Source organism: Antedon mediterranea, chromosome 6, assembly GCF_964355755.1.
Source record: "Antedon mediterranea chromosome 6, ecAntMedi1.1, whole genome shotgun sequence".
In the NCBI taxonomy this organism is placed as follows: Eukaryota; Metazoa; Echinodermata; class Crinoidea; order Comatulida; family Antedonidae; genus Antedon; species Antedon mediterranea.
The window spans coordinates 17810620-17837804 of NC_092675.1; the positions used below are offsets into that span (position 1 = coordinate 17810620).

The 27185-nt window shown below is 33.3% G+C and overlaps 3 protein-coding genes across 6 annotated transcripts in view; 1 reads left to right on the plus strand and 2 right to left on the minus strand.

Annotated features, from left to right (window-relative positions):
* The window catches only part of LOC140052670 (heterogeneous nuclear ribonucleoprotein A/B-like), a 279728-nt gene that overhangs the window by 111833 nt on the left and 140710 nt on the right, over positions 1-27185 (plus strand). The window lies entirely within an intron of this gene.
* On the minus strand, positions 5422-12183 carry LOC140050857 (uncharacterized). Of its 3 annotated transcripts, none has more exons than XM_072095819.1 (8): positions 12132-12183; positions 10725-11049; positions 10063-10138; positions 9229-9439; positions 8532-8693; positions 7708-7950; positions 7075-7116; positions 5422-6915 (listed from the first exon to the last, which is right to left on the minus strand). In XM_072095819.1, the coding sequence occupies exons 3-8, from the start codon at positions 10126-10128 to the stop codon at positions 6620-6622; spliced, it is 1020 nt and encodes a 339-aa protein (XP_071951920.1). In that variant the 5' UTR covers positions 10129-10138; positions 10725-11049; positions 12132-12183; the 3' UTR covers positions 5422-6619. The 3 variants fall into 3 exon arrangements, with proteins under 3 accessions (XP_071951920.1, XP_071951921.1, XP_071951919.1); XM_072095820.1 differs by having other exon boundaries at positions 7789-7950; positions 10718-11049; XM_072095818.1 differs by having other exon boundaries at positions 10718-11049.
* Positions 13213-26282, minus strand: LOC140050856 (broad substrate specificity ATP-binding cassette transporter ABCG2-like). Of its 2 annotated transcripts, XM_072095817.1 has the most exons (17): positions 26083-26282; positions 23811-24004; positions 22518-22577; positions 21134-21248; positions 20633-20785; positions 19973-20130; positions 18419-18570; positions 17981-18058; positions 17032-17219; positions 16461-16526; positions 16146-16231; positions 15723-15812; positions 15227-15351; positions 14528-14682; positions 13973-14062; positions 13799-13851; positions 13213-13360 (listed from the first exon to the last, which is right to left on the minus strand). In XM_072095817.1, exons 1-17 carry the CDS (start codon positions 26143-26145, stop codon positions 13213-13215), a joined length of 1974 nt encoding a protein of 657 aa, XP_071951918.1. In that variant the 5' UTR covers positions 26146-26282. The 2 variants fall into 2 exon arrangements, with proteins under 2 accessions (XP_071951918.1, XP_071951917.1); XM_072095816.1 differs by lacking the exon at positions 26083-26282 and having other exon boundaries at positions 23811-24322.

The window sequence follows — 27185 nt, forward strand, 5'->3', positions numbered from 1 at the left end:
TTTAGAACTACAATATAGGCCTACTTGGTCTAATATAAGATCTAAACTATTGCGTAACCATATCGAAGAAGAACCTTTCGTGGGCGTGTCCAATTCAAGAGGCGTGAATAAAGTGTGGCGTTAGATAGTAAGAGCCTAATTCTAATATCATGATGATATTTAACTAAAAATCCCCGTATTCTTATTATGAGGCCTTTATACTATTCATTTAGGCCTACTATAGGCTTAATTTATATTCGACTTATCCGGTACAATAGTAATACAGTACAATGTTGGGCAGAGGCAGTAAGAAAATACACTGCTCGACGAGCCATAGAAAATGAGATTTTTAATTTGTTTAAAAAAATGAATAGGCATACCTCTTTACAGAGAATATAGCTTAATAACAATTTGATTGGCCTAAACAACGTTAGCCTCAGAAGTAGGCCTAGAACGCTCTCTTTTGGGACACCGATATTCAAGGGACATCCCAAGGGGACACTTTCCATAAACGAATGAGTGGCAATTTGTTAACACAATACGGCCAACCCATATCCAGAGGACCCCTAAGGGAAATCGGTGTTGGGTCCGATAGCGTCCCCTTAATAGAGTTTTTACTGGATTTCAACAGCCCTTAACTTCATTCGTAATATAAATGTACATATCGATTATATCTTGTAAATATAAATTGATTATCGATAGTATAGAAATCATAATGCAGCTGAAAACAGTGCATTGCATATCAATTATTATAGTGTTAATAATTGTTCGATGAAAAATGGAATAAAATTGAACCTAAATTGAATTTGGAAATATATATACATAAGTAGTAAGCCTACACAATAAATACTTTATCAAATGACGTCGTACAACATTGAATATTAATATTTTGGTTAAAAAAAAACTTTAAATTTGGCCTATAACTTTACTAAAATTATAATAAGCGGATTAGTTAACAAAAAAAGTTGGTGTGCTGAGTGTGTAGAAACATAGCAATGGGAGCTGTCTAAACAAGCTATTGGACCTCTAACCCATTACAACAATAATTCAGTAACTAGTTATAGTAACCCTTTCCTTCATATAAAATTGTAAAGGTAAAACATTGGCAAGAAATGATGGTAAATATCTTCAATTAAACACTACTGACTTATGGTCATACATTTCTAAATTAGATAAATAACTATACATTGAAATAACAAAACATATAACTATTTTGCAACAAGTTTATATTCTATTCTATTTAACATATTTATCTAGGATTACACAATCAGGAAAGAAAAACCTGCTCTACAGTGTGGTCTTGTCTTTAATTCAAAATAAATTAGGAAAAAAGTTTATTTTTGTGAAAAGAAATGAACATTTATTCTTTAATTTTGTCCAAAAGTTTTACATTACGGTACAACGTGAACAAATTACCTTCGATTTTACATCTCTTAGGCTACAGACTAGAGATTGGATGTTTCATTTGTAATACAATTCATGAATTCAAAATGTTGACTAACTCAAACAACCAAATTATTATTTGTCATCAGAGGGAGCCTATTCAATTGAAGATTTTCGTCCTACAATATAGGCCTACTTGGTCTAATATAAGATCTAAACTATTGCGTAACCATATCGAAGAAGAACCTTTCGTGGGCGTGTCCAATTCAAGAGGCGTGAATAAAGTGTGGCGTTAGATAGTAAGAGCCTAATTCTAATATCATGATGATATTTAACTAAAAATCCCCGTATTCTTATTATGAGGCCTTTATACTATTCATTTAGGCCTACTATAGGCTTAATTTATATTCGACTTATCCGGTACAATAGTAATACAGTACAATGTTGGGCAGAGGCAGTAAGAAAATACACTGCTCGACGAGCCATAGAAAATGAGATTTTTAATTTGTTTAAAAAAATGAATAGGCATACCTCTTTACAGAGAATATAGCTTAATAACAATTTGATTGGCCTAAACAACGTTAGCCTCAGAAGTAGGCCTAGAACGCTCTCTTTTGGGACACCGATATTCAAGGGACATCCCAAGGGGACACTTTCCATAAACGAATGAGTGGCAATTTGTTAACACAATACGGCCAACCCATATCCAGAGGACCCCTAAGGGAAATCGGTGTTGGGTCCGATAGCGTCCCCTTAATAGAGTTTTTACTGGATTTCAACAGCCCTTAACTTCATTCGTAATATAAATGTACATATCGATTATATCTTGTAAATATAAATTGATTATCGATAGTATAGAAATCATAATGCAGCTGAAAACAGTGCATTGCATATCAATTATTATAGTGTTAATAATTGTTCGATGAAAAATGGAATAAAATTGAACCTAAATTGAATTTGGAAATATATATACATAAGTAGTAAGCCTACACAATAAATACTTTATCAAATGACGTCGTACAACATTGAATATTAATATTTTGGTTAAAAAAAACCTTTAAATTTGGCCTATAACTTTACTAAAATTATAATAAGCGGATTAGTTAACAAAAAAAGTTGGTGTGCTGAGTGTGTAGAAACATAGCAATGGGAGCTGTCTAAACAAGCTATTGGACCTCTAACCCATTACAACAATAATTCAGTAACTAGTTATAGTAACCCTTTCCTTCATATAAAATTGTAAAGGTAAAACATTGGCAAGAAATGATGGTAAATATCTTCAATTAAACACTACTGACTTATGGTCATACATTTCTAAATTAGATAAATAACTATACATTGAAATAACAAAACATATAACTATTTTGCAACAAGTTTATATTCTATTCTATCTAACATATTTATCTAGGATTACACAATCAGGAAAGAAAAACCTGCTCTACAGTGTGGTCTTGTCTTTAATTCAAAATAAATTAGGAAAAAAGTTTATTTTTGTGAAAAGAAATGAACATTTATTCTTTAATTTTGTCCAAAAGTTTTACATTACGGTACAACGTGAACAAATTACCTTCGATTTTACATCTCTTAGGCTACAGACTAGAGATTGGATGTTTCATTTGTAATACAATTCATGAATTCAAAATGTTGACTAACTCAAACAACCAAATTATTATTTGTCATCAGAGGAAGCCTATTCAATTGAAGATTTTCGTCCTCTAGATCTATGGCATTTTCAAAATGTGATGGATTCATGATATACCTTACTGTAATAGGTAATTATGTAAATCAAAAATGAGTTCACTATTCGATCGATTAATTTTAAAATAACTGAAATAATATTATAAGCTTATTTAATAATTACGTTTTATTACAATAGTACATAGTTTGTTAAGAAAGACCAGGACAATTATAAATTTTTTTATCAAATGACGTTATTTTAGCATGGCAAGATAGCATTGGCTAACCACTATTCTCGCACTTCTAGTTTCCCCTTAAACGTATCAATTGTACACCTTATAATAAAGCATAATAATTGCTACACATACGAACAGCTTCACAAACGCCTTTAATTGAAAAGGTCTACAACTAAGAATAGACAATCATTATACAACAATTCAACGTAAACTCCCTTTCTCACTTCCATTGTTTGCGCGCTTTTTAATTGTCACACTCTCGGGTTGTGAAAATTAAAACAATAAGGTTTTTATAAATTGCCAACTGACCAATTAAATTACTCTTAGAGAAGGGAAGCTCCGATCGTTCTGGTTAAATACTGGTCTAATTTGCGATTATGATCATTCGTTACTTGAGTTTGCAACATACACAACCGTGAAAGATCCAGAATATGAAAATGTCAGAGCAGATGAACAACTCACAGAATATGGTTCCATCACCAGACACAACAGTTCACGAACCTGTAGTTTCAGATAGTGTTCCTATCAAAGATGAGGCAGTCGATCTTTCTTATGTTTTACCTAAACTACAAACGGAATCGCCAATTGAACCAAAAGTTAACAAGAGAGCACGTCCACGACCAGACTATATGCGTCATGTAAAATCTCCATTTTCTTACGTCGAGATGATCTCCTACGTTATTGAATCAAATACTGGAACTATGCTGACACTACGAGACATTATCAGTTTATTGTCTAAAACATTTCCTTGTCTTGGCGGCGATTACGTTGGATGGAAGAATAGTGTGCGACATACCTTAAGTATAAACGAATGTTTCACGAAGATCTTACGTCGTCCAGACAGGCCATACGGAAAGGATAATTTTTGGATCATGAACATTGATTGTAGCCATTGTAAATTATCTAGAACTGAAAAGGATTTGGAAATTCGCTACCAGCATTATATAAAGCAAACAGGTGAAACAGACTTTTCAACTCAAAAATTCCAAAGAAGAGCAACACACAAACATAAACGTTCATCTAGTCAGGCTGCTGTACCTCCAGTGAGTCGATCTTACCAATCAATGTATCCTAGCCAAGTTGCAATACCGAACTTTTTACCTGTAATGCACCGATCAGCTCCAATGGATCTTACATCTACTTCGCAAAATAAACGTAAACGACAATTGTTGGACAACGAACCGCTGGATTTAAGTGTGAAAAAATTCAAATCTTCACCTTCACCAACTCCTGATTATTCGTTTGTTAAAGAAGGTTCACCGGCCAGCTCATCAAATGGATCATGTTCACCAGACTTCCGTCGCAGCTACAGCCCTCAATTCATGACAAGGTATAGTCCAGATAGACTTTTATTTCGAAGCGAACTTCACTTTCCTGAAAACGTTGATCGAAGCAGGTTCATGAATAACATGACTGGGCGTATGTACGAGTATGGTCAAGATGGAAGCCTTCAAATGGTTCAAAATATAGGTATGTTTAGTACTTTTTTCTTCTGTCTTCTTATTATCAACTGTCATTTCAATTGGTACTCCACATACCATCCATCTTCAAACATCCTCGTAGTATTATGAATGCGATGTTTTGTACATGTTTTTAATATTATTTGATGATTATTATTCTTGATTTGTAATTAATAAATAATAATTATAAATGTACATTTGATCACATTGTTATGTTATTATTGCAATTATGTATGTTATAATATATTTCTACAGATTTTTTAAACAAGTTGTGTTTTTTTTTTCTTCTTTTTAGATGACGCTCGAAGACCAATCTACGTTCTAAGCAGTATACCAGCACCAAGCTCAATCCGAGGGATGTTTTCAAGACCTATTTACTAAACTAATTTTTATTCTAAAGGGAATTATATCTTTAAGTATCGATTGTTGATATAAAAAATTCATCAACAAAGATTTGTTCTGCCTCGTGTCACCGCTGTGTCGGTTTTGTTTTTCTTTTGCATATTTATTTATACTGAATAATAATAATAATAATAACACTAATAATAACACTAATACTAACAATAATAACAATAATAATAATAATAAAAACTTTGTTTGTTTAAAACACATTTTATTGATACTAATTTAGAAAACAGAATTCAAAAATAAGCATTTGTATTCTTTCTAAAATAGAAGATATTTTATTAAATGTTATGTTACAATTCATGTACAGTAATGTGTAATTTGTGGTAATTCGAAATAAAAGAAATCTAGAAAGTATTTGATTTGTACAGTGTCTATTAAGATTTTAAAATAAATACGCCTAAATGTTTTTTTTAATAATGTGCATTGCACCTCCGGTATTACTTCACAATAAGGTATGATACCCTTTGATGGTTTAATAACATTTACATAATTAAGTAAGTTATTCCTTTCATAAAGAGAGAATAAGACGCGACTAATTCTTAAACGACAGATAAGCTTATCAGACTATTAAATCTACAAAGCATGACAACAATACAATGGAGAAAAATAAACTCTTTCCCTCCATGGTAATAGGCCTACATACAATCGATTCAGACGATCATTCGGATCCTCCAATAAATCGTGACAGAGACATCGTTCACATGAACAAATTATACAAATTATAACTCGCCTAATTAATTTTAATAATTTTAAACACTTTTTCAAATATTCCTGGTCCGACTAGAAATGATTAGAAACAACTATAAATATAGCACAACAGTATCTATACCTTTTAAAACATTAAACAAAAAATATTTTTGTTTCAAAAGATAGTGGATAAAAGTATCATCTCTGTGTATTATACAAACTTACGGTGCTGTTCGAACATTCTGCTCTAATGCATTCGATTTTCTACGTATCTTACAAAGCTATATCGTTTTCTAGTATAAATATACATATTGTTTTCGTATTATAATTATCATTTTTACATTATTTGATTATAAAGCAATTTTCACATCTAACATTTTTTGTTTTTATTTGGCAGTAGGAATGTATTTACACATACTTTAACACATTAATGACTTACAGTATCAAAATGAATAAAACATAAGTTATGTACAGATTATACTTTATGTGTACAAACCGTAACTTTAAGTAAAACAGGAAACGAAAATAATTTATGAATTATTTGAGCTAAATCTTCATATCTATAATATCTAGATAGAGGAATGAGCCATTGTGGAGGTACAGTATATCTGATATTGACATTCTGAACTGTTTTATTATTTTCCCTTAAATTTAGAAAACCCCAGTTCTACATATTTATTTATTCTTTTTAGTGAAAAAAAAAGAGGACAAGACAAGATCTATCATTGAAAATTGTCACAAAAAGGGCGTGCCTCTCCAACCAAAGGGCGTGAAATGAATAAATTACATTCATACTTGTGCAGACGGGCTTGGTAGTAGATAAGCAACTTCAGCTGTTTGTAGAGCCCGTCTGAGGTGTGAATATGTATAATTTGATGAATACTTTTCTCTCCATTTATCGAATATGTTGTCCATAGCATCCACGCTGTTAGTACCAGTCGGAGTGCTTCTACAGTTGTCAATTTCTGCAAGCGTCAACCCTAGATTTATGGCAACTATGAATTGTCTTTTTGGGTAATTGGGGTGACCGTGAAGGTTTCTGGAAAGATCTTGTATCATTTCGGCATCTATATTTGGGTTTAAACCTAGAATTCAAAATAAATAAAAAATGTAAGTTTAAGTTCTATTATATTTAGGCCTACTGTTATTTTTATATTTTAGTTGGTTAAATATTGTTAGTAAATAAATAAATCAATTACATAAAAATAAACTTAAACCTTAGAAACAAACACAAGTGAACTTACTTGGTTGCATCTCAGGAATGTCGTATGTGTTTATAGTTCCACCTAAAAAAGTAGAGTACATAAATTTGGTCAATTACACAGCTTGCAGGCGTCTTCCAATCTTCACACAATTAAATTCAGTAGAATCTTTATTAGCGGGATCCAATCTTTATTTTGGGATCCAAAGTTGTCCCTTAATATTGGTGTCTTCTGAATAGGGATTGGCTATATTGTTAAAACATATACACTTTAGTTTAGTTTCACTGAAGGGTTGTACCATATAAATGTTTGTCAATTACAGTTTCCAATATCAAGATATTTAGTTTCTGGTTTGTATGGGAGTGACTTCTCATGACAACATTAGCCAATATCTACACCTACATATTGATATGATGGTTCATTCATATCATTATACTAATAGAAGCCAGAAGAAAATGTTTTTTTACTACACCTAAATAGTTTTAAAAAGGGGATCACTTCAGTGTACCCCTCCGAAAAACACCAAGCCTGTAGTCTCTGGGTTTGAGGGATTCAACTAACTATCTTAGCTTGTGACGATGTTTGGCCCATTTGTGGAAAAACATTATGGCTAAAGGTTGTACTAAGGGAGTTACCTTACCATTACAGAAATGTAAAAAAAAAATCACCCCTTACTCATTAATTCGTACATAAGCCTATGGTAACCTAATTTGCAGAGATTGTCAACAATTGGTTTAATCTGAATTTTCTCATAACATAGCTGTACAAGAAACCGGTAAGCGATTTCTTCTTTAGAAAATGTTACAGAAGCATCGCCTGTTGTATGTAAATTCCTCTGTAATTTATCTGCCAGCTCTTGAATTTTCCTTGATACTTCTTTATAAATTAAAGGTACATCACTTATACAGAATTCTCCATCTGGGAAAAAAGCAATAAAAAAGACAATACTAAGCCTGTCACTGTGAACAGTCCATCTTTTTACTTTGTTATTATTATTAAATAACATCATTGATATTATATTTAATATGTATTATATAAAATATGTATTATATAAAATATGTAATTTTTGTATATCTTACACAATTTTAGGTTTGTCGAATTGATTAGTTTCATGAGGAAAAAAAAAGTTTTTAAATAAATGAAATGAACAAATACTGTAAGTATTACAAGTATTTTAAAAACAATAATCAATTAAATTGACTTTAAAACGTTACCTTCTAAAAAATCAAGTCAAATTATAAATATGTTTATTCAAATCATGTTGATATAAAGTTTGCGGTACACCACATGTATTAGTTCTGAAAAGAACTGTTGAGTTTCTCGACGTTTCAATATGCTTTGATCGTCCTCAGGCGTGAGAATCATAATGCGAAAATATGATTTGAACAATGTTTTGTAAAAATAATGATGAAATGAGGTCTCATTTATTTTAACATATTTTATTGATAATGAGTGGGATAATAAAGTTCTGAATTTTTCGGTTAATAAAAGGGACTTACCTCTAAGATACCTTTCTGTACGTTGAATTTTTCTCAACCAGTCTTTGTTTTTGTTCAAACATTTATAGATACACAAGATTGTCAGTGTAACAACAGCTGCAATGACCGAACTGAAGATACCCAGCAAAGGTAGACGGATTTCGTTTTTTAATTCTGTTAATTCTACAAGATTTAAAAAATTAGTAGATACATCAAGTAAGGTACATTGTTAAATTCCATGATTAAATTAATCACTTGTAAGTATAATTAATAACTACTTTTAATAAATGTTTTAATGACCAACCTTAATCCTATTGTTTCAAATTGTAAATTGTTAGAATTATATATATATTTTTTTATAAATTTGTATATTGCCATTTTATGATCTTTTAAATGCTCATTTTATAATGATAACAATGTTCAAAATTTTATTTCATTTTTGCAATAACAACAAATAAATAGTAGAATAATTGTGTATTAAAAAAAATACACAATTAGACCGCAATAGTTTAGTTAATTAATATTGATTATAATTGAAGGCAAGAACATTTGATGAGCAAGGACACTTATCTGGTTATCATGGAGGTGATCCATGATTCAACAATTTGATAGGGCTAGGCTCGGATGGATAATAAAAGCCAAACTTATTATAAAGAGCATGGGCTGCTCTGTTGCCATGGCTGGCTTCAAATGTACCACTATTTAATATAGAACTTACGTTTTTGGGTGTAAGCACACAAAAGGTCATTCTCAGCTTCTATCTGACACTGTAATATTGGTCCATCAGGGTTACTAACGTAACCCTTATAAGTACACGGTGAACACTTCATGCATTGCTTGTAATGGTGATCATAATAGCAGCCTCGTTTAAGACACCATTCTCTATCCCATTCTGCGTTGTAGTTTGTTTTATTTTTGTCACACATATTCTAAAATATTTATTGGTTTAGTTCATGTATTTTATGTAAATCTGAATGGATGCTATGATAGTAGTGGCATCTGCAGTGGTCAGAGAGAGTGGGGCTATGTTGGGATAAGGATGCCACTATTTTTCGAAGTGGATGTTAATAGTGTGATAGAATGAGGAGGCTCTGTCTACACTATCAAACTGTATGTGACAAAAAATGTGATGTGCCCATATATGGACTTGATGATGTCATATCACTACCATATTTGGGTATATCACTACCATATTTAGGCATCACATTTTTTTGTTTGATATAATTTTGTAGACAGAGCTTAAGCAGATGAATAATTAGTAGCCATACATGTTTTGGGTTTCAATGAAGAGAGCTGTTTAAGAAGACCATAATGATTTTATAATGTTCATGATTATACAATATCATAATTAACCTTTTTTTGGAGGGGGCCATAGCAAAGGATTTTTTTTTGTATTTTCCCCTCTCTATAATTTAATTATTAAATTATTCTTAAGAGAAATAAATGTTACTTTGATTGATTAACTAATTGAAAAGCAAACCATTTATTCCAATGCCTATAAATATTACCAATTTATTTAAAAAAAATATATATTTTAAATAACTAAACAAACCTGTGAGGAGGATAGGTGTACAGATAAAATCAACAAGAGCACTGCTTGAACAAATTGAGAAAGCATCGGAACACACCTATTAAATTGAACCACAGGCAATTAGGCCATAACAATATATTGGATTTAGTTTGTATCATGATTTCATTAATATTAACTAGAAAATGTTATTATTAAATATAAAACTGGCAAAACAACAATATCACATTAATTTGTAATTGTGAATGTTGATTTTTTATTTAGGCTTAAATAAAAAAAGGAAAATTAATTTGTAAAATAAAATGTTTGAATATATTAAAATATAATTTTATTATTTTATAATAATCACAAATATGCAATTGGTTTATGTAGAAAGAAAATAGGCATACAGATGGAACTAGTGACATGCCATAGGCATTCCCTACAGCGTAGGATGAAAATGCACTTTTTTTGCACGAAGGCCTTGATCCTCAAGAGGGCTAACCTGGATGGGGATAGCCTACAGTACTACCACAATCTTCAGCTTCTAAGAGCCTTAGCTAGGCCTAGCCTCTAGCTAGGGGCCTAGCTTTGCCTACGTTATGTCGCAGAAAAAGGCACAAATAGAATCATTATTTATTAATTAGATTACTGTACTATATTCTATTAATATCTAACGTATTAAAAGTGAAAGTCTTACTTCATACAGTTAGAAAAGGGGAAATTTAAGTCGGTTTTGTCAGAAGAGATTACTTCCTCCTCTTGAATATAAAATTACTCAAGTCTGATAACGTTTCCTACCGGTGTTAAACGGTTGAGATGCGTTTATAACTACAATAAACACAGGCAGACTGGTGATAGATGACGCAAACTACTCCCCTTTAACGCTAGGGGAATTTCCCTTTTTTCTACCATGAGGTAATAAGTTATAAATAGCAATCTTGTCACGTGTTGTCATTATGACGTTTTATAATATAAGGCTGACAGTTTTAATATTTTTGTAAACTCGACTAATAATAATTGTATATAGGCCTATATTGGGGTGTCACGAAACCTAAGACCACGAAAGCTAAGACCCCCTAAGACCTAAGATCACGAAAGCTAAGACCCAAGACCTAAGATTACAAATTCTAAGATATACTACAGCTTAAAAACAATACTTGTTTATCCATACATAATTTTAAACACAGTAGGTTTCATTTATTACCATAAATATAATTTAATACTACCGCAAAACATAGATAAACTCACATTATTTTCGCCCGTTGAATAAATGTATATTTTTTCTTTACAACAAACAAACTTGACGGGTTGTTTGTTGGTATATATTTACTCCAATGTGTTGGTTCAGAGGATGTTTTTCTTACGCACCTCCCTTTCTTGTATTTTGACTCCAAATTTGTTGACTAACTTTATCCTGAATACCACACTTTTAAATTAGGACTTATAAGTACTTTCAGAAGGAGAAACACATAATAACAAATAAATAAATCCTTTTAAATTGATGATTTTACAGACGTGTTTCTTTGTATACTGTAATGTAACTCCTCGAGCTCCCCCCATGCTCAATGTTTTTGTTTCTATGGAGCGCCAAAAGAGCAACAATAATAGTACAAGTATAAAAACAGAAAGAAAACGAAACAAAAAAACTTATCATAATTTTTAAGTTAAAATTTATTTGCCAGTATTTATTTCTTCGTACATACTATTATCATTACAATTTTAATTTTACATTGTTCCATCCACACTGTAGATGGACTCCACCGAGTTTTCAGCCCTCTATATAATTTTTGCTCTTTTGACGTTCCATAGAAACAAAAACATTGAACATGGGGTAGGCCTACTTCTAGTGTGCTGTAGGCTAGTCATTTTGTGTGCGAGAAAAACGTCTGTAAAATCATCAATTTAAAAATGTATTTGTTACTTTTTATGTGATTCTTTTTCATGAAAGTGCCAATTCTAAGGTGTGGTATTCAGTATAAATGTTGGGAGTTAAAATACAAGGCAGGTGCGAAAGATAAATATTTGTAATCTTAGGTCTTGGGTCTTAGCTTTCGTGATCTTAGGTCTTAGGGGGTCTTAGCTTTCGTGGTCTTAGGTTTCGTGACACCCGCCTATATTGCGTACAACTGAGGGACTAGTGGTGTTCCACCGTACCACGCCGAGGAATCGAGTTTGAACAATACCAGTGCCCATTGGTCTAATGGTTAGGACATGGTTCCGGGTTCGAATCTCGGTTGGGGCGACTTTTTCTCATTCTCACAGATTTCCTTAGAATTAGAATTAATTATTGTGTTTTTATATGTAAATCAATTGTTTTTGTAAGAAATATTGCTTGTTATACTATGTTACTACAATTAAATTGTTTACAGAAAGCTTCTATTCTATTCGGGTCAAAGTAGTTAATGTTTTAACGTGGCAGCTGGTGTCTGGCGGGGGACCACTATGTGCCACATAATAGCCTACTATGAACCCCGTAGTCACAAATAAAGAGTAAAATAAACGATAATAGGCCTACACGTGAACAATAATGTTAACTATTGATAAATCAACAAAACATCTTTTTTTTATATTGGTTATCATAAATAGTTATCACAGAAGAGATGTAAATGTTTATACATTTAATTTCTTTTAATATAAAGCATATGCATTTACATAATATTTTCACATTGTATGTAAATCAATCAATGACGATTAACGGAACATACGTATAAAAATTAACGGACCAAAGCTGTTTTTTATAGCCATGATACCACTATGAATCCTATTTTACTAAATACGATACAAATACGTATATTTTAATACCACCGTACCTTAACTCAAGCAGAGTAAAATCAACAACAATGTATTTGATCCAAACAAATACACACAAAAGAAAAACTGTAAACAATGTGAATGGATCAGGAGACTTGCAATGGCCGCTAACATGAAAGCCACTATATAAAAGCACGTCTTTATAATACTATTTATAATATTTGTTTATACACAACTTTAGAATTAAGTAAGCCACCAATGTGTATGTAGGCCTACATTATTAGGCCTACATTATTAGGCCTAATGGTATTATGATAACGCAGACATACTCTTCTTGACTGGTGACTTCTTTATGTGCATTATATACAGTGTGACGTAACAATATGCCTACTTTTTGAATAATAATATATACATATAATACAATAAGAAGTAACTTAGTATCTATTTTAACTTAGGAACTGTTCTTAACTGAATGTACGCAAGAGTTAATAAAATGATTTGCATAATGAATAAGGCGAGCTGATTTTGCCATAAGCCCCATGTGCCGGTTGGGATGCCTTGAGATATTAGATAGTCCTCTCCATTCACCCTGTAACAACAAAATAAACCAAGAACGTTTCGTTTAAAACATCACTATGCTGTCAACTAAACACAACTAGAAGTTTGTAATGCATACTAATACATCCTTCCTACACAGGCCTACTTGTTAATGCATTATTGTTGAGCTATATGTCTACACTATCAAACTAGTTTAACACAAAAAGCTAAAGCTCTGTCTACACATCAAACTTCATGTGATGTGCCCAGATATGGTAAAGATATGACACCGTCATGTCCATATATGGGCCCATCACATAAAGTTTGATGTGTAGACAGAGCTTTAGACAATGAATGAGTAAAGTGTCACACGGCAAAAAATACAGTACAGTACATTGTGTTCCTAGTAAAAGTTGTTCATCAGACCATAGACCATATGAATATATAGGTCCGTGATCAGACAGTGTTTCAAAATAACAACTTTACTTACGTCATGTTTCCGTCTACAAAAACCATCCCAGAAAATTCGTTTATAGATAGAGTCTAAAATTAAAATATACATATACGATAAACACATATATTATTCATAAATTAAACAAACAATTGCATTTGTTTGTGTGTTTGTGTTGTACATGTTATATGTTGAAAAGTAAAATACACATACGTTTAAACTGTATCTAAAGATACTAATCCATTTCAACCACTGCAGCCACGTCGGAAGGGATGTAATGTTTACAAACAATCCTCCAAAAATCTTAAAAGAATAATAGAGAAGTTTAAGCCTTTCACAATATAATATAATGAATAACGCAAACTATACCGACAAACTAAGGCTATAGAACAGCAGGATACCGAACTGGCCTTGCCAAGATAGGAACTTGTAACAGTCCTTTGATCTTAGGATTGGCTGCGACAAATTTATACTAGTTGGGGTTACAGTACTGTACTGTTTGAGGTGTGGAACTGATCGTGTCGCAACCAAGCATAAAACATTTGATCTAATGGAGCTCAGTATCCTGTTGCTACATTGCCTCAGAGTCGTTTTTTTATTATGTTTTTAAAGCGCCATGAATTAATACAATTGTAATTGGTGTTGTAGGGGAGATTCTGTGCTGTAAACATATGCAGATGCTCTTCACGTTCTATTCGTCGTTCTGGTGCTCGAAGCGTCGCAAATTATTTAAAAATGAGTAATATAAAGGTCTGAAGTTTATCATACCAGCATGAGGATGAAACACAACGGTATTATTGCCATGGCCACACTGATTGTCGAGATACGTGCTCCGACACAAAACGCTAACAAAGCTGCAGACAACGTGGTCATAAGTAAGTTCAGTAGATAAATGAAGAATTTGGTAGCTTCTGCTCTTAAACCTATAAAACAATTTACAACATTGTATTTTTCTTGTAATTGTTATAAAATTAATACCCTTCACATCTTATTATCGTCGTTGTGTTGACGATATACAGTACATATTAGTTTGATCAAATCATCATAATGGTCGCCATCACATCCATCGCCATCGGGGGTACACGGCTATCATTCATAACGTTTTGCCGAGGTTGATTCAATAAGAGCACACGCGTGCGCTACGGTAAATGTCGGATTGAAATGCAATGCAACTTATAGAAAATTAGGTTCAGTTTTCACATACAATGATTATACCACTTAATGACGTCATAATGATCAACATACCACAATGGTCAACATACCACAATGGTCGTCGCCGTCATCATCCTCCTTACCAACAATTAGGCCTACCATCATAATAATAGGATTTGTCGTCATCATCGTCATGAAAGCCATTGGTGGTTATATTTGTATTCGAAAGCTCGTATCGGTAATTTATAGACACCCCGAATCGATATTATGGATTCGATATGCGACATCGTTTGATATTCATTTTTGTATACGTACCAATCATCCAGTAGGTGATAACAGCAAACATTGTTGTTGGAAAGATTCGAAGCGGAAGAATATCACAGAAAATTTTGGATAAGAAATAACAAGAGACTCGGTAAAATCCGTTGGCTGATTCATGTCTGAAATGAAGTATCAACACATACAATTACTTAAATAATTAGTATAAACCTTCACTTCTGACGCACAGCACGGGAAACATTAGGGATGAGCTAGCTAGCGTGCGTGGGTAGGGAGAGAAACAGTTATTTTCTGGTGTCAGGTTTCTTGGATTAATCTGTGTTACATTAGGCTGAGAGGATTCAGGTTAGCGATTCGGGTCACACGCTACTCCCTTTGACATCTATTTTTGACAGTCGATTATATTATTGTTACCGCTCCTTCGTTTAAAATAGCCCCGAATTTCCCCTTTGAAGGTGGGCGTCTTTGACCACATCCAAGACAACTGCATCTAATATAAATATACAATATAAACATACGGCCTACTACTTACAGGAAGATTACACGCTCTTTCATGAAGACTTGCACGGCACTCATGTTACTGAAAACCATGTTCATAGTCATGAAGAAGAAAGCTCCATATCTGAAATATTAAATGTGTTTGATAAATCCCGCGGATACATCAGTATGACAAAAAGGGGCAACAGCGCAGCCATAAGGGTTTGCCATTGCCTATACTAGGAAGTATTGACAAACTACAAACATTGTCTAGATCTATTCCGGGTATACAAACAAATTAGTTCTACTGCGGAATGGATTGAATTTAATCTAGACACTCTGAACTTTTATTAACATTGCCCTTTAATGGTAATCAAAATATCATGTGCCTATCCCATGCAAACGAATAGTATATGATTATTAGGTGTTACATAACTAAAATATAGGGTTAGTTATAAATAACTGAAGGTGAACTAACCTATTTTGTATTCCGATTTGAATAGAATCGTCAACGTCAAAGAAGATTATACCAACAATTAAAGCCAACACTGTTAGCATTATAATCTAAAAAAAAATATATAAATAGTATTAATGCGCTGGTGGTAGCCAGTAAAACGATGCGAGCGAAGAGAGGCGCACAAACACAGGCTCAATTTAACGTCCCGGGTATCTTCAATCCGATTGGATAGGGACTTTGTTCATCCTCGACGTGGTATCTCAACGCACGCGCCACACAATTACTATGTTGTTTAGATTAGTTAAAAAACATGCGCAGACCGTTCGATTCGATTACCTGCAATAGAGATGCTTCAGGGTTACGTAACAGATTAAGAAACGCCCTTCTAGCTACAATCCGCATCTGAAAGTTAAAATCACATATTATTGTACCTTAAAATTCATACATCTCCACACTATCATTAGTAGCCAACTTATATCGCATCCACACACAAATTGTCCTACCGCGCTTTGTATCAGTCGCACACTTAAACTTGTGAAGTGCGTCCCAAATAACAATGAAATACACCAACAATTAAACGAATACGTTTGCTATCACACTTAAAAAGACAATATTAAACAAGAAATTGTTGAACTAAAAAGCAGATTTTACCTAAGAGAAGTTTGACCATACTTTAAAGTAGAACAATAACAAATTTTTGAAAAAAAAAAAACTGAAATAAAGGTTCCACCCGTGGTGGACTGTTAAATAAATTTTGCTATGTTTTGCTTTAGATTCTAGTTATTTCTCCGTGTTTTCGGATCGACAATAATAAAGATTTGTTTGTGTGTATTTTTTTTTACCATTTACTAATGGCCAGTGACAACTCTAGTAAGATTAAACTATGTAGGGAAAAAAATAAACAAACCTGTTTAAAAAATGATGTTTGATATTCAATTTTCCGTATTTCAACTTCTTGCGTCTCATTATGATTTTTCCATATTAAATCAAGATCTTCCTCTAACTTTGTATTGTGTGATGAACTGAGGAAGTGCTTAACAAGACTGTTATTCGTCTCACAATTACCTTCTAATGTTGCACCGCCCTCTATGTCATCTAAAATGCCAATGTGCAATAATAACAGAATTTACATAATGTATGTATAAAAAAAACAGGTCAAAAAATACTTTTTATCGCTATATGCTGATTAACAACACCTTTGTTTATGGAAATGACTGTTTTATCTAAGTTATATTGACTTATATTGTCCTTATGTAAAAGGGTCCTACAAAAATACGAAGCTACAGCTTTTTTATGCAGGATCCTTGTTAACAGTTGTATTGCAATTATGATGTAATTGATGACTAAATAAATGTGGAATAAATGAAATGAAATGAAATGTGTGGCACAAAGAGATTGCAGTCTATAATTCCATTAAATTAACATACGGTGTTTGGTGTGACATCATAAAGAGAAGAAAACAAATAACTAATCTCAAATTTAGGGCCTACAAAATGTACCTCTACAAAAGGCAACCGAGACAAAAACCTAGTGGGTATTGTGCACTTTTATATTGTTTGTTTTTAAATATTATAAACGTCTTAGGACCACTTTTGGACGCCTAATGGCCACTGTGGGACGCCTAAGGGCCATTCTGTGACGCCTTAGGGCCACTCTGGGACTTCCAGTGCCACTTTGGGAAGCCTTAGTGTCACCCTGGGACTCCACTCCTCTGGAAATACTCTATTTTATAAGGCTATCCTGATTTTCTCTTTTGTTTTTGTCTTGTCAATGTTGTTGTAGGCTTATGTACTGTTTTAAACTTAAACGAGAATTTCCAATTTCAATTCAATTTAGGACTATGCAATCCGCTTTACCTGATTCTGGTTGAACATCACCATTGATAACGTCAAGAAAAAAGTCTGGTGGATTATTGTGTGTTTCACACACATAACCTAGAGGAAAACATTATTATATATTTATTTTAGTGTGTGTTGAATACGAAATATTGGAACCCAATGTACACAAATAAACTCGTTACCATATCTTAATATTAAATAAAATGTTACTCTATCACGATACATCTGGGAAAGCTAGGATTAGTAACTGAGACGAAGTATGTGACAAGTATTGTCTAACTATCTCAGAACTAAGCATCATAGAAAAAGAAAACTTACACGGAAATGTGTCAGATATGAAATGTTAAGAACCTGAAATGAAATACATTACCTACTATTCTTATATTATGTGTCAAATGAAAAGAAGTACGGTAGGCCCCTAATAAGAAAGATAATTAACATCATAGGCCTACTTACCAGCTGAGCTAAAATGCTCAATAACATCACACGAAGGACCATGGTAAACCGTTTGACCCAAACTTAATAGATGAATTGTATCAAATAATCGGTAGATCGAGTAGCGTGGTTGGTGGATTGAAAAGATGATCGTTTTTCCTTTCTTCGAAAGCCTAACAAAGCAACGAAAACCGATTGATAAAATAGTTAAATAAATAGTTCATTAAAGAGTATTACTCATAATTTAGATTTAGTCCTACAATCCCTTCAACACATTTTAAACAATAGTAAATTAAACGTGAATAACCATATACAGTAATCCATTTCTGGTAGGCCTACGTCAGGTTTGTGGTTTGGAGCGCTTTCCCAAATACCAGAAGATCGTCTGAATTCAGTGTATAATTTTATAATCTATGTTTTTTCATCCTATAATCCATGTTCGAACGATTTTCTTTGCAAATCGAAAGCTATTTTTCTACATACAAATCAAGTTCAATAGGTATTTAAACATTTGTCACGCCGCGGCGCTGTGGACATGTTTAGCTTCTCTTCCACCTCGGCCGGCGTTATTGGTCAAATTACTTGCGTTTCGCTTAAGCGGGGCTTATGTCAACACGGAACTCAACTCATCAACTTAACTAGTTGCGCAAGAGCGCTTAAACTTGGTTCCCACTAATACGCGACGCAAAGACGTGGTCGTGACGCCAAGTGATTTGACGAATGACAAGCCGCAGTACATAGCTTATGTACGTTGCGTCTTAATGGAAATCAAGCTTTATGTCGAGTAAGTGAACGAAATTCGTGTTGTTCGACATCAACATTTACGATTACGGTCTTACATTGCGTCCAATGGGGAAAATTGACTCAAGTGATGACCGATTGTGATTAGATGATGAGTAGGCCTATATGCCTAATTGGTGATGAATCTGTCTTTAAAACGACAACAATAATATGAACCATGATAATGATGAAAAGACGATGTTCAATTGAGATTTAACGGTTTTAATAAGGAAAACCCAGTATTTTGTATTTTGAACAGTTTTAAGTAAAGTTATCTTTACTTCTTCCTTGGTAATACAGTCATTATACAAAAGGTTCGATTTATTTTAGGATATCGCCATAATACTAGATGTAAACAAGAAAAAAATATATCATAGTATAGGCCTACAAGGTTATTAGTATAAACTTGAAGGTAGGACACTTAGTCAACTTTATTATACAAAGATATTCCGTTTTATTATCGAATTACGACAGAAAATGATACATGCGCAGTTACCTGTGCAAACTAACACTACGAACTATATAATGTACGGTACAGTTGATGGTATTTACATTGACGTTTGTTTAGCAAAAAGGAAATATTGTGTTTGAATAGATGTGATTGCCAAGCAAACTAAATAGGTCAATAAAAGGAGTGTTCTTTTGTTAACTTATTTGCCACGGATTAGAAAAGTTAGATCTAAGGTGCGAAACTTTCTTAAAATAAAATTCAAAGATATTGCAATTTTACAGTTTCCCCCCGCGTTTGTTTGGTTATCAGTATAGAATGTTTTTTCCAGTATTTTGTATACGAACCTAGAGAGCAAGTTCATGACTGAACTGGCAGTGTTGGCATCCAGTCCGGTGGTAGGCTCATCCAGAAAGAGTACTTCAGGTCTGGTTATCAATTCCATACCAACATTTGTTCTCTTTCGTTCGCCCCCTGAAACTCCACGGATAAATTCCGTACCAACCTGCCAAGCAATAAAATATGTTAATGCATATTGTGTGCCGTAGACAGTTTATGGTGGATGCTATAAATAGTATGAGTGTTACGTGATGGACTTCCAACGAACCATGTGTACAGACATTAGGCTTTCATAGGTAATGATCGAAAGTCAAAAATAGTATGTAAACATTTTTTTTTTCGTGAACCAAAAAGCATTGTAAAGAAGGCCGTGATCTACCACTTATAACCCAGAGTTGAAATATATTACTTCCTCGTCGTTCAGTTAACGGGAAAATGTAAATAGATATCCTAAAGGATGGAGTTCTACTGTATAATGGCATTTCCTCGCAATAATGAACTTGAGATTTAATCGCATAAAGGTTTTAAATAAACACTTCTGATAAAATTAAGAAAGTTTTATTTTACGGGGGAAACAGATTTTTACGTGCAACATTTTCTTTTAGAGCTCGTTGTTTATGTTTGAGTGTTTAGATAAACAGGAAGCGAATTTGGCAGTAAAAACAAACCTTTGTATCAGCACATTTTTCTAGGCCCAATTCCCTAATAACATCGTCCACTCTTTGGTTTCTATCTTCAGATTTTAATGAACTTGGAAGACGAAGAGCAGCAGAGAAGGTTAAGTTTTCTCGAATTGTCAACGTTCCCATAACTACATCATCCTAAAAAAAAGAAACGTACACCATCACCATCACTTAACTTACCTGGAATACCACCAGCTTGACGTAATTTATTCATCAATATCATAATCGTAATAGTTGTCATCCAGGAGCAGATATAGGATCGATTTCTGAGCGTTCTTAACGTTCTAAATGGATCGCGCCAGCTCCTGGATAAAATCGTTCTTTCCTAATTTCTAACCAGTAATATCATTTACTGGGCGATAATTGGCTTACTCCGTTGGGTCTCACTGCTGTCGCATTTGTAATCATAATAGATTTTCATCGTCGCAACCAAAAGTAAAATATTAAAAAAATAGCATTTAACAACAAATATGCTGTTACTGTTACCTGAACGACATATCCTGAAACGAGTTTGAAATTAGAAGGCTGTATGTTTCCATCAATAAGTACGGTACCCTCCAGTCCTCGTGTCTCTTTTCGAGCGGCTAGAACATCCAGCAATCTGTACAGAAAATGCTTAAAATTGTAAGTTCATGACATTAGTTTCTTCACAGTAATATTCAAAACCCAGGGAAGGAAGAATAGGCTACTATAATCAGGTTTGTAAATGGTAGGCCTAGCATTATTTCGATTCAAAACGACAAAAGAAAAAACGCCATGATTTGTGAAAAACCTATTTGGGCTAAGATATAAATTGCTAATTGATTAATTTCAGGGGTGTTTGATTCACCATCCTGTCTGAGCTTGAACAGTTTTAAGTAAAGTTATCTTTACTTCTTCCTTGGTAATGCAGTCATTATACAAAAGGTTCGATTTATTTTAGGATATCGCCATAATACTAGATGTAAACAAGAAAACAATATATCATAGTATAGGCCTAAAAGGTTATTAGTATAAACTTGAAGGTAGGACACTTAGTAAACTTTATTATACAAAGATATTGTATTCCGTTTTATTATCGAATTACGACAGAAAATGATACATGCGCAGTTACCTGTGCAAACTAACACTACGAACTATATAATGTACGGTACAGTTGATGGTATTTACATTGACGTTTGTTTAGCAAAAAGGAAATATTGTGTTTGAATAGATGTGATTGCCAAGCAAACAAAATAGGTCAATAAAAGGAGTGTTCTTTTGTTAACTTATTTGCCACGGATTGGAAAAGGTGCGAAACTTTCTTAAAATAAAATTTTACAGTTTCCCCCCGCGTTTGTTTGGTTATCAGTATAGAATTTTTTTTCAATGTTGAAATATTAAGTAAGTCTGTTGCATAGGCCTACACATTCTTTAATCAAATTTATCATAATAAATTTTACAGTTTATGTTGTGATTGCCAATTTGTTTTCAAAGGCCGGAAGTTTGGTTCTCATGTGAGACCGTTTCCATGCGCTTTGCAAAATAATAGGCCTAAAGCCATCCGGGTTACTTTTTCTTTATAGCTATTTTAGGCTAGTGAACCATCTGTAGACGGAGAGTGACGGTATTAAAATACATACAGACAATTATTTTAGTAGGCCTATGAGTGAGTAGGTGTCAGTAGGGGTAATAAAACAAACTATTTTACGAGTTTATTATTCCCAGGGACTAATAAATTAACAATTTTTTTTATTGTCTGTCTGCTCTACCCTTGTCTTATAAGTAGGCCTAATATTTTCTGAAACTATAATAAATGGTATGAAAGGATGTTGGAAACTAATAAAAACCAGAATTGAATGTAATATATAATGTATAGGTGTGTGCATGTTTTATAAACCAAGATACTTACGATGTCTTACCACTTCCCGATGGTCCAAGAATGGCATTCATACCAGGTCTAAAAATACCACTGCAAAATAAACAATTAACAATTATCTTTAATAATTGACCGTATAACTAAATTATTCTGTTCTTGCTGTCGCTTGAGAAGTATAGATTGTGAAGTTGTCAACTTCGCTGGATGTGAATTCGAAGATGATGCCGAGTACGAACACGACAATGATGATGGCCATAGGATGACAAATACGTCATAGATAGTAAAGTTGAAAGATGATTAGAACACCATGATAGTGACGATGATGGTCTTAAGGCAACCAATAAATACTTGTTGAGCCTCAACTTTTAAATTGTATTTATTTTTTCTTAATGTACTATATTTTAATAGGGATCATCATCGAGTCATGCCACCATTCTGAAATAATAGTATAATACTGACACCAAAATCAGGAAAGGGTGACGATTATAGGTATATTATATAATATTGACCTAATTGTTCACGGTACCGTTACATAGGTGCTTACGGTACGTTAGTTTCTTTCCATATAAATGTATTACAGTATCATCATTGGAGGTTGACGAACTATTTTTTAATAACAAAGATTACATATGCCTGATAGATAGGTATACAAGGTATTTGGAACTAGTTTCGGGTTAAACGCATAAACAAACAATAACAAAATTGGAAAGGCCATATAACAGTAATAAAAATGCAGAACCTGTAATAAACTTACATAATGCTTTCGAATAACAATACGAAGCTTTTTAAAACCGCCATTAATCCTACTATAAATCCTACTACTGTATAATGACCGACAATGGTTAAGTCTCTCTGGCTACGAAAACGCACGTAGGACTTATATTATTTTTTAAATCATCGTTGAGTTCAGGTAGGAAATTAAGCCGTTACCTGTGTGTTTAGTTTCCGGATTATTCTTTTCAACTAGAAAATTATTATTTTCATGCTTCGGTTTTGTTAAACTGTAGGCATAATACTTTAGTTCAACCGTGGAGAAATTAGTTTCCTATGGTTCAATAAACTTTAAATTTTGATCAAATTTTAAATTGTAAGTATAAGAATATGTATTAAATTTAAATTAAATCTCGAGTTAGACTAAGAAAGAGCAGATGTAGATTCGTCGACATTATGAGAAATGACACAGATGCAATTTTGTCCTAGATGCTATAGGACCAATACATTTTAATCTATAGGTTAATCGAATATTTTATACTGTAACGAGTGTGCTTCTTTTCTCGTGCTCATAGTAGGTTTGTGGGAATCAATAGATTAAGCCGAGCGACTCACCTGACTGTCTTCAGTATGAATTTGTTTACTTTCTTGCCGTCCACTTTAGCAGGAACTGTGTAGTTTAAGTCGTGAAAAGAGAGAACGGTCCCCATCTGGTCACCGAATCTGGGTTTAAGTCCATCACTGCTTGGCACACCATTCTTGTCAACTGTAGACTTGTCTATACTGACTTCAGTAGGAGAAGTAGTACTCTGTGTATTTGAAAATACAGTTGATTCGACAGCATTAGAGGTAGGCCTAATATATGCTTTAGGATTGTCATTACTATCGTTGAGTTCGTCTTTACCTACGTCCCCGTTTATGTCACTTGTCTGAGGTTCTCCGTTCGGAGGAATAACGTTTAACTCTTCTCCGCTTGTATCATAACCAACGTTCAAAGTTGCCATTCTGAACAACAACACTTAACACCTGGCCTAACTAATAGCTGAACAATAATACACTAATAATTCAGATGTGAACAAAATAAAACAATTCTGCCGTTATCGATATCTACAACATCACGACCAAACGAAAATTAAAAGCTTTGATAAAAGAGCAGGCATAAGTAGTCAGTGTAGAAGAAACGTTTTACTTGCACAAAAATGTCACTCACAAATATTTCTTTTGTTTACTTGAGAGGAGTTTTGTTAGCAAAAGAATTGTTAAAGCGTGCTTCGGTGGTTTTTACTAATTCCTTCTCTGCAATTGGTCGATTTAATTGGAAGATTATAAATAGTCACGATATGGTATATAGGTGAAAGTTTATTATTGGTGAAGAATGTTTTATATCGGTGAAAGTTTATTAATTATCCATTTGAATTAACAAGCGTCACGCAATCCACACATTTGCGAATGATTCACCCTTCACTTTGCTTGGGACGTCCTTAATTTCCCCAGGGGGATAGATTAAGATTGATAAAATCTCAACACGTTCTGGAGTGTTGACAAAGTGAAGAGCGTTCTGATGAGTACAACATGAACATAGGTCGTCTGATTACATAATATGTACCTCATCATATTCGGTAACTCGTTTTAAAACTCTCACCACATGTGGATGTAGATAGTGTTGATAGTTTGAATCCTTGGGGTAATCGTAAATCTAACAATCTTACCAGAAGTATGCCTATATAGGCCTACTTATTGTAGTCATATAGGCCTACTGCAAATTGCAATCGTTTTTTAAACTTAATAATGCAGTTTAATATTATATTTGGCCCTATCCCGCTTTTTAAAAATTTTCAATAAATTTTACTATAGTTGTATAGGCTTGACTTTATTTTGTATTTTTGAGTTTTATATTGAAATCATCAAACTGTGTTGTTTGTTATATTTATCGTTGTCTTTTAATTATTTTTTATTGATTTTGGCCAAATTCTTACCTTTAGTAAAGGTAAAAGGAATGAAAGTTTTGATCACCTCAAGCGCTTCGCACGTACGGATGATCACGGACGGAGGTAACCATTTTTGTTAAAACAATATTAACACCATCCATGTTGAATGAACAATGCATTCACATTTGTGTATAATGCCACATTTCTGGTGTTAGTGGCCAACTGTTCATTTAACAAAAAATAAAATAAATAATTTATTCCTGTAAAATATGACAATATATTCCGTAATAATAATTGAATTAGACAGAATGCTTAATAATTGTTAGGTCTACAGTGAATAACGTAAGTAATTAAAGGTCTATTGTTTTGATTATTATTTTTTTAAATATAAATTGATATCAAGTTTTTTTTTGTATTCGGCCAAGCTATTGAAACGACGATGGCGATCTGATTAATTGATTGAAATAATATAGTAGGCCGCGCCTATACCATCTGTCAATGGAATCCAACGTATTAAATTACACGCATGCAGAGAAGAAACGTACGACATAAAGCACGGAATTGGTGATTTTAAAATACTGTAGTTCGTAGAAATTCTAATTTAAAAATCCGACAAACAACTCGTTGCCACGTAACTGCTTGGTTGGTTGTCACAACGTGCTGTAGGTCAACGCATGTTAAACGCATGTTATTGTTGTTCCACACAAAAATGTTACCGCTGCATTTATGTCTCTAAAAATCCATCAGTAATTTACTACGGATGACACAGACATTAGTGTATAAAAATAACAGAAGAACTACACTAAGAATAATACAAATATACAATATATGTTAAAAAGGCTGAAAATAGAATCGAAAAGGCCTAGGTTATCGGCATTGTAATCTGCAGTTATGCCAGAAGGAGACGACGCAATTAATCATCAACAAATATAACAGATGTCCTTACGGAGCCATCTTACCATTAGATTCGTTAGCTCATCATGGTCAGTTGTTTTTGTCCCAAAATCGCATGCATTTTCCATTATAATAGCTTAAAACTATACAATATTATATCGGGCTAAAACAATGTAATGGCGACTGATGGATGATCCCTTGTGTACAGATCTTTAGGCCAGGTCGATAGGAGGAGGCTGCATAAATAATATTATGATGATGATGATAGATGTCAAACCAATAACGATCGATGCGCGAGCATGCAGCAGTTGATGATGTGAATTAGCGATGCGTAGAGAGCGCGGGAACTCAAATTGACTTTCGATCGATAGGCCTACTATATTGATTGATTAGCATCATTTTTAGCATACCGTATTTATTAATAATAAATACAGTATATAATAATTTATTATTAAACGCCCGCCTTGAATAAACGCTCCCCACTAACATCGTTTGGAATAACCCCTCCACCTTTCGAATAAACTCCCCGGCGTTATTTTCTTTATCGAGTTAAACGATCAATATTGGAATAGTATTTATTAGTAGAATTCCTTGATCTACGATTTACCTCATATGATATTTTATACAAATTTAACTGTCGCCTATTCTAGTAACACTTTTTGATATTATAGTGTTGTATTCTGGTGGAATGTATTTCATTTATGGAGGAAATATATATATTATAATATAACTGACTCTTTGAGTTATATATAGTAATTGTTTTGCTTTAGTTGCCCCTGACCATTGTGCTCTGTTTCTGTGTTTTGGTCGAATAAATAAATGAAATGAAATATACCATATTAGGCCTACACCAAAACAACTAGGCCTAATAGCTTCCAATAAACGGCTAAAACCCTTCCAAATATGTACAATAAACGCCCCGGGGAGTTTATTCTAAAATACGATATTATTTTAGGTTTGAATTTATCGACAATTTCAGAAGAGTGCCGTGAACCGGATCTGCACCGAATACAGGTTGGACAGCAACCAAGGAGAGTATTACCGATAGAAGACTAGCCTATATTACAGGGGCAACGTTTAGAGAAAAAAGTCTTAAGCAGCATCTTTTTTCTTTTTATTTTGGTAGGAGGATAGACAGAGATTCCTCTTTCTCACTGAGCTCTGTGAA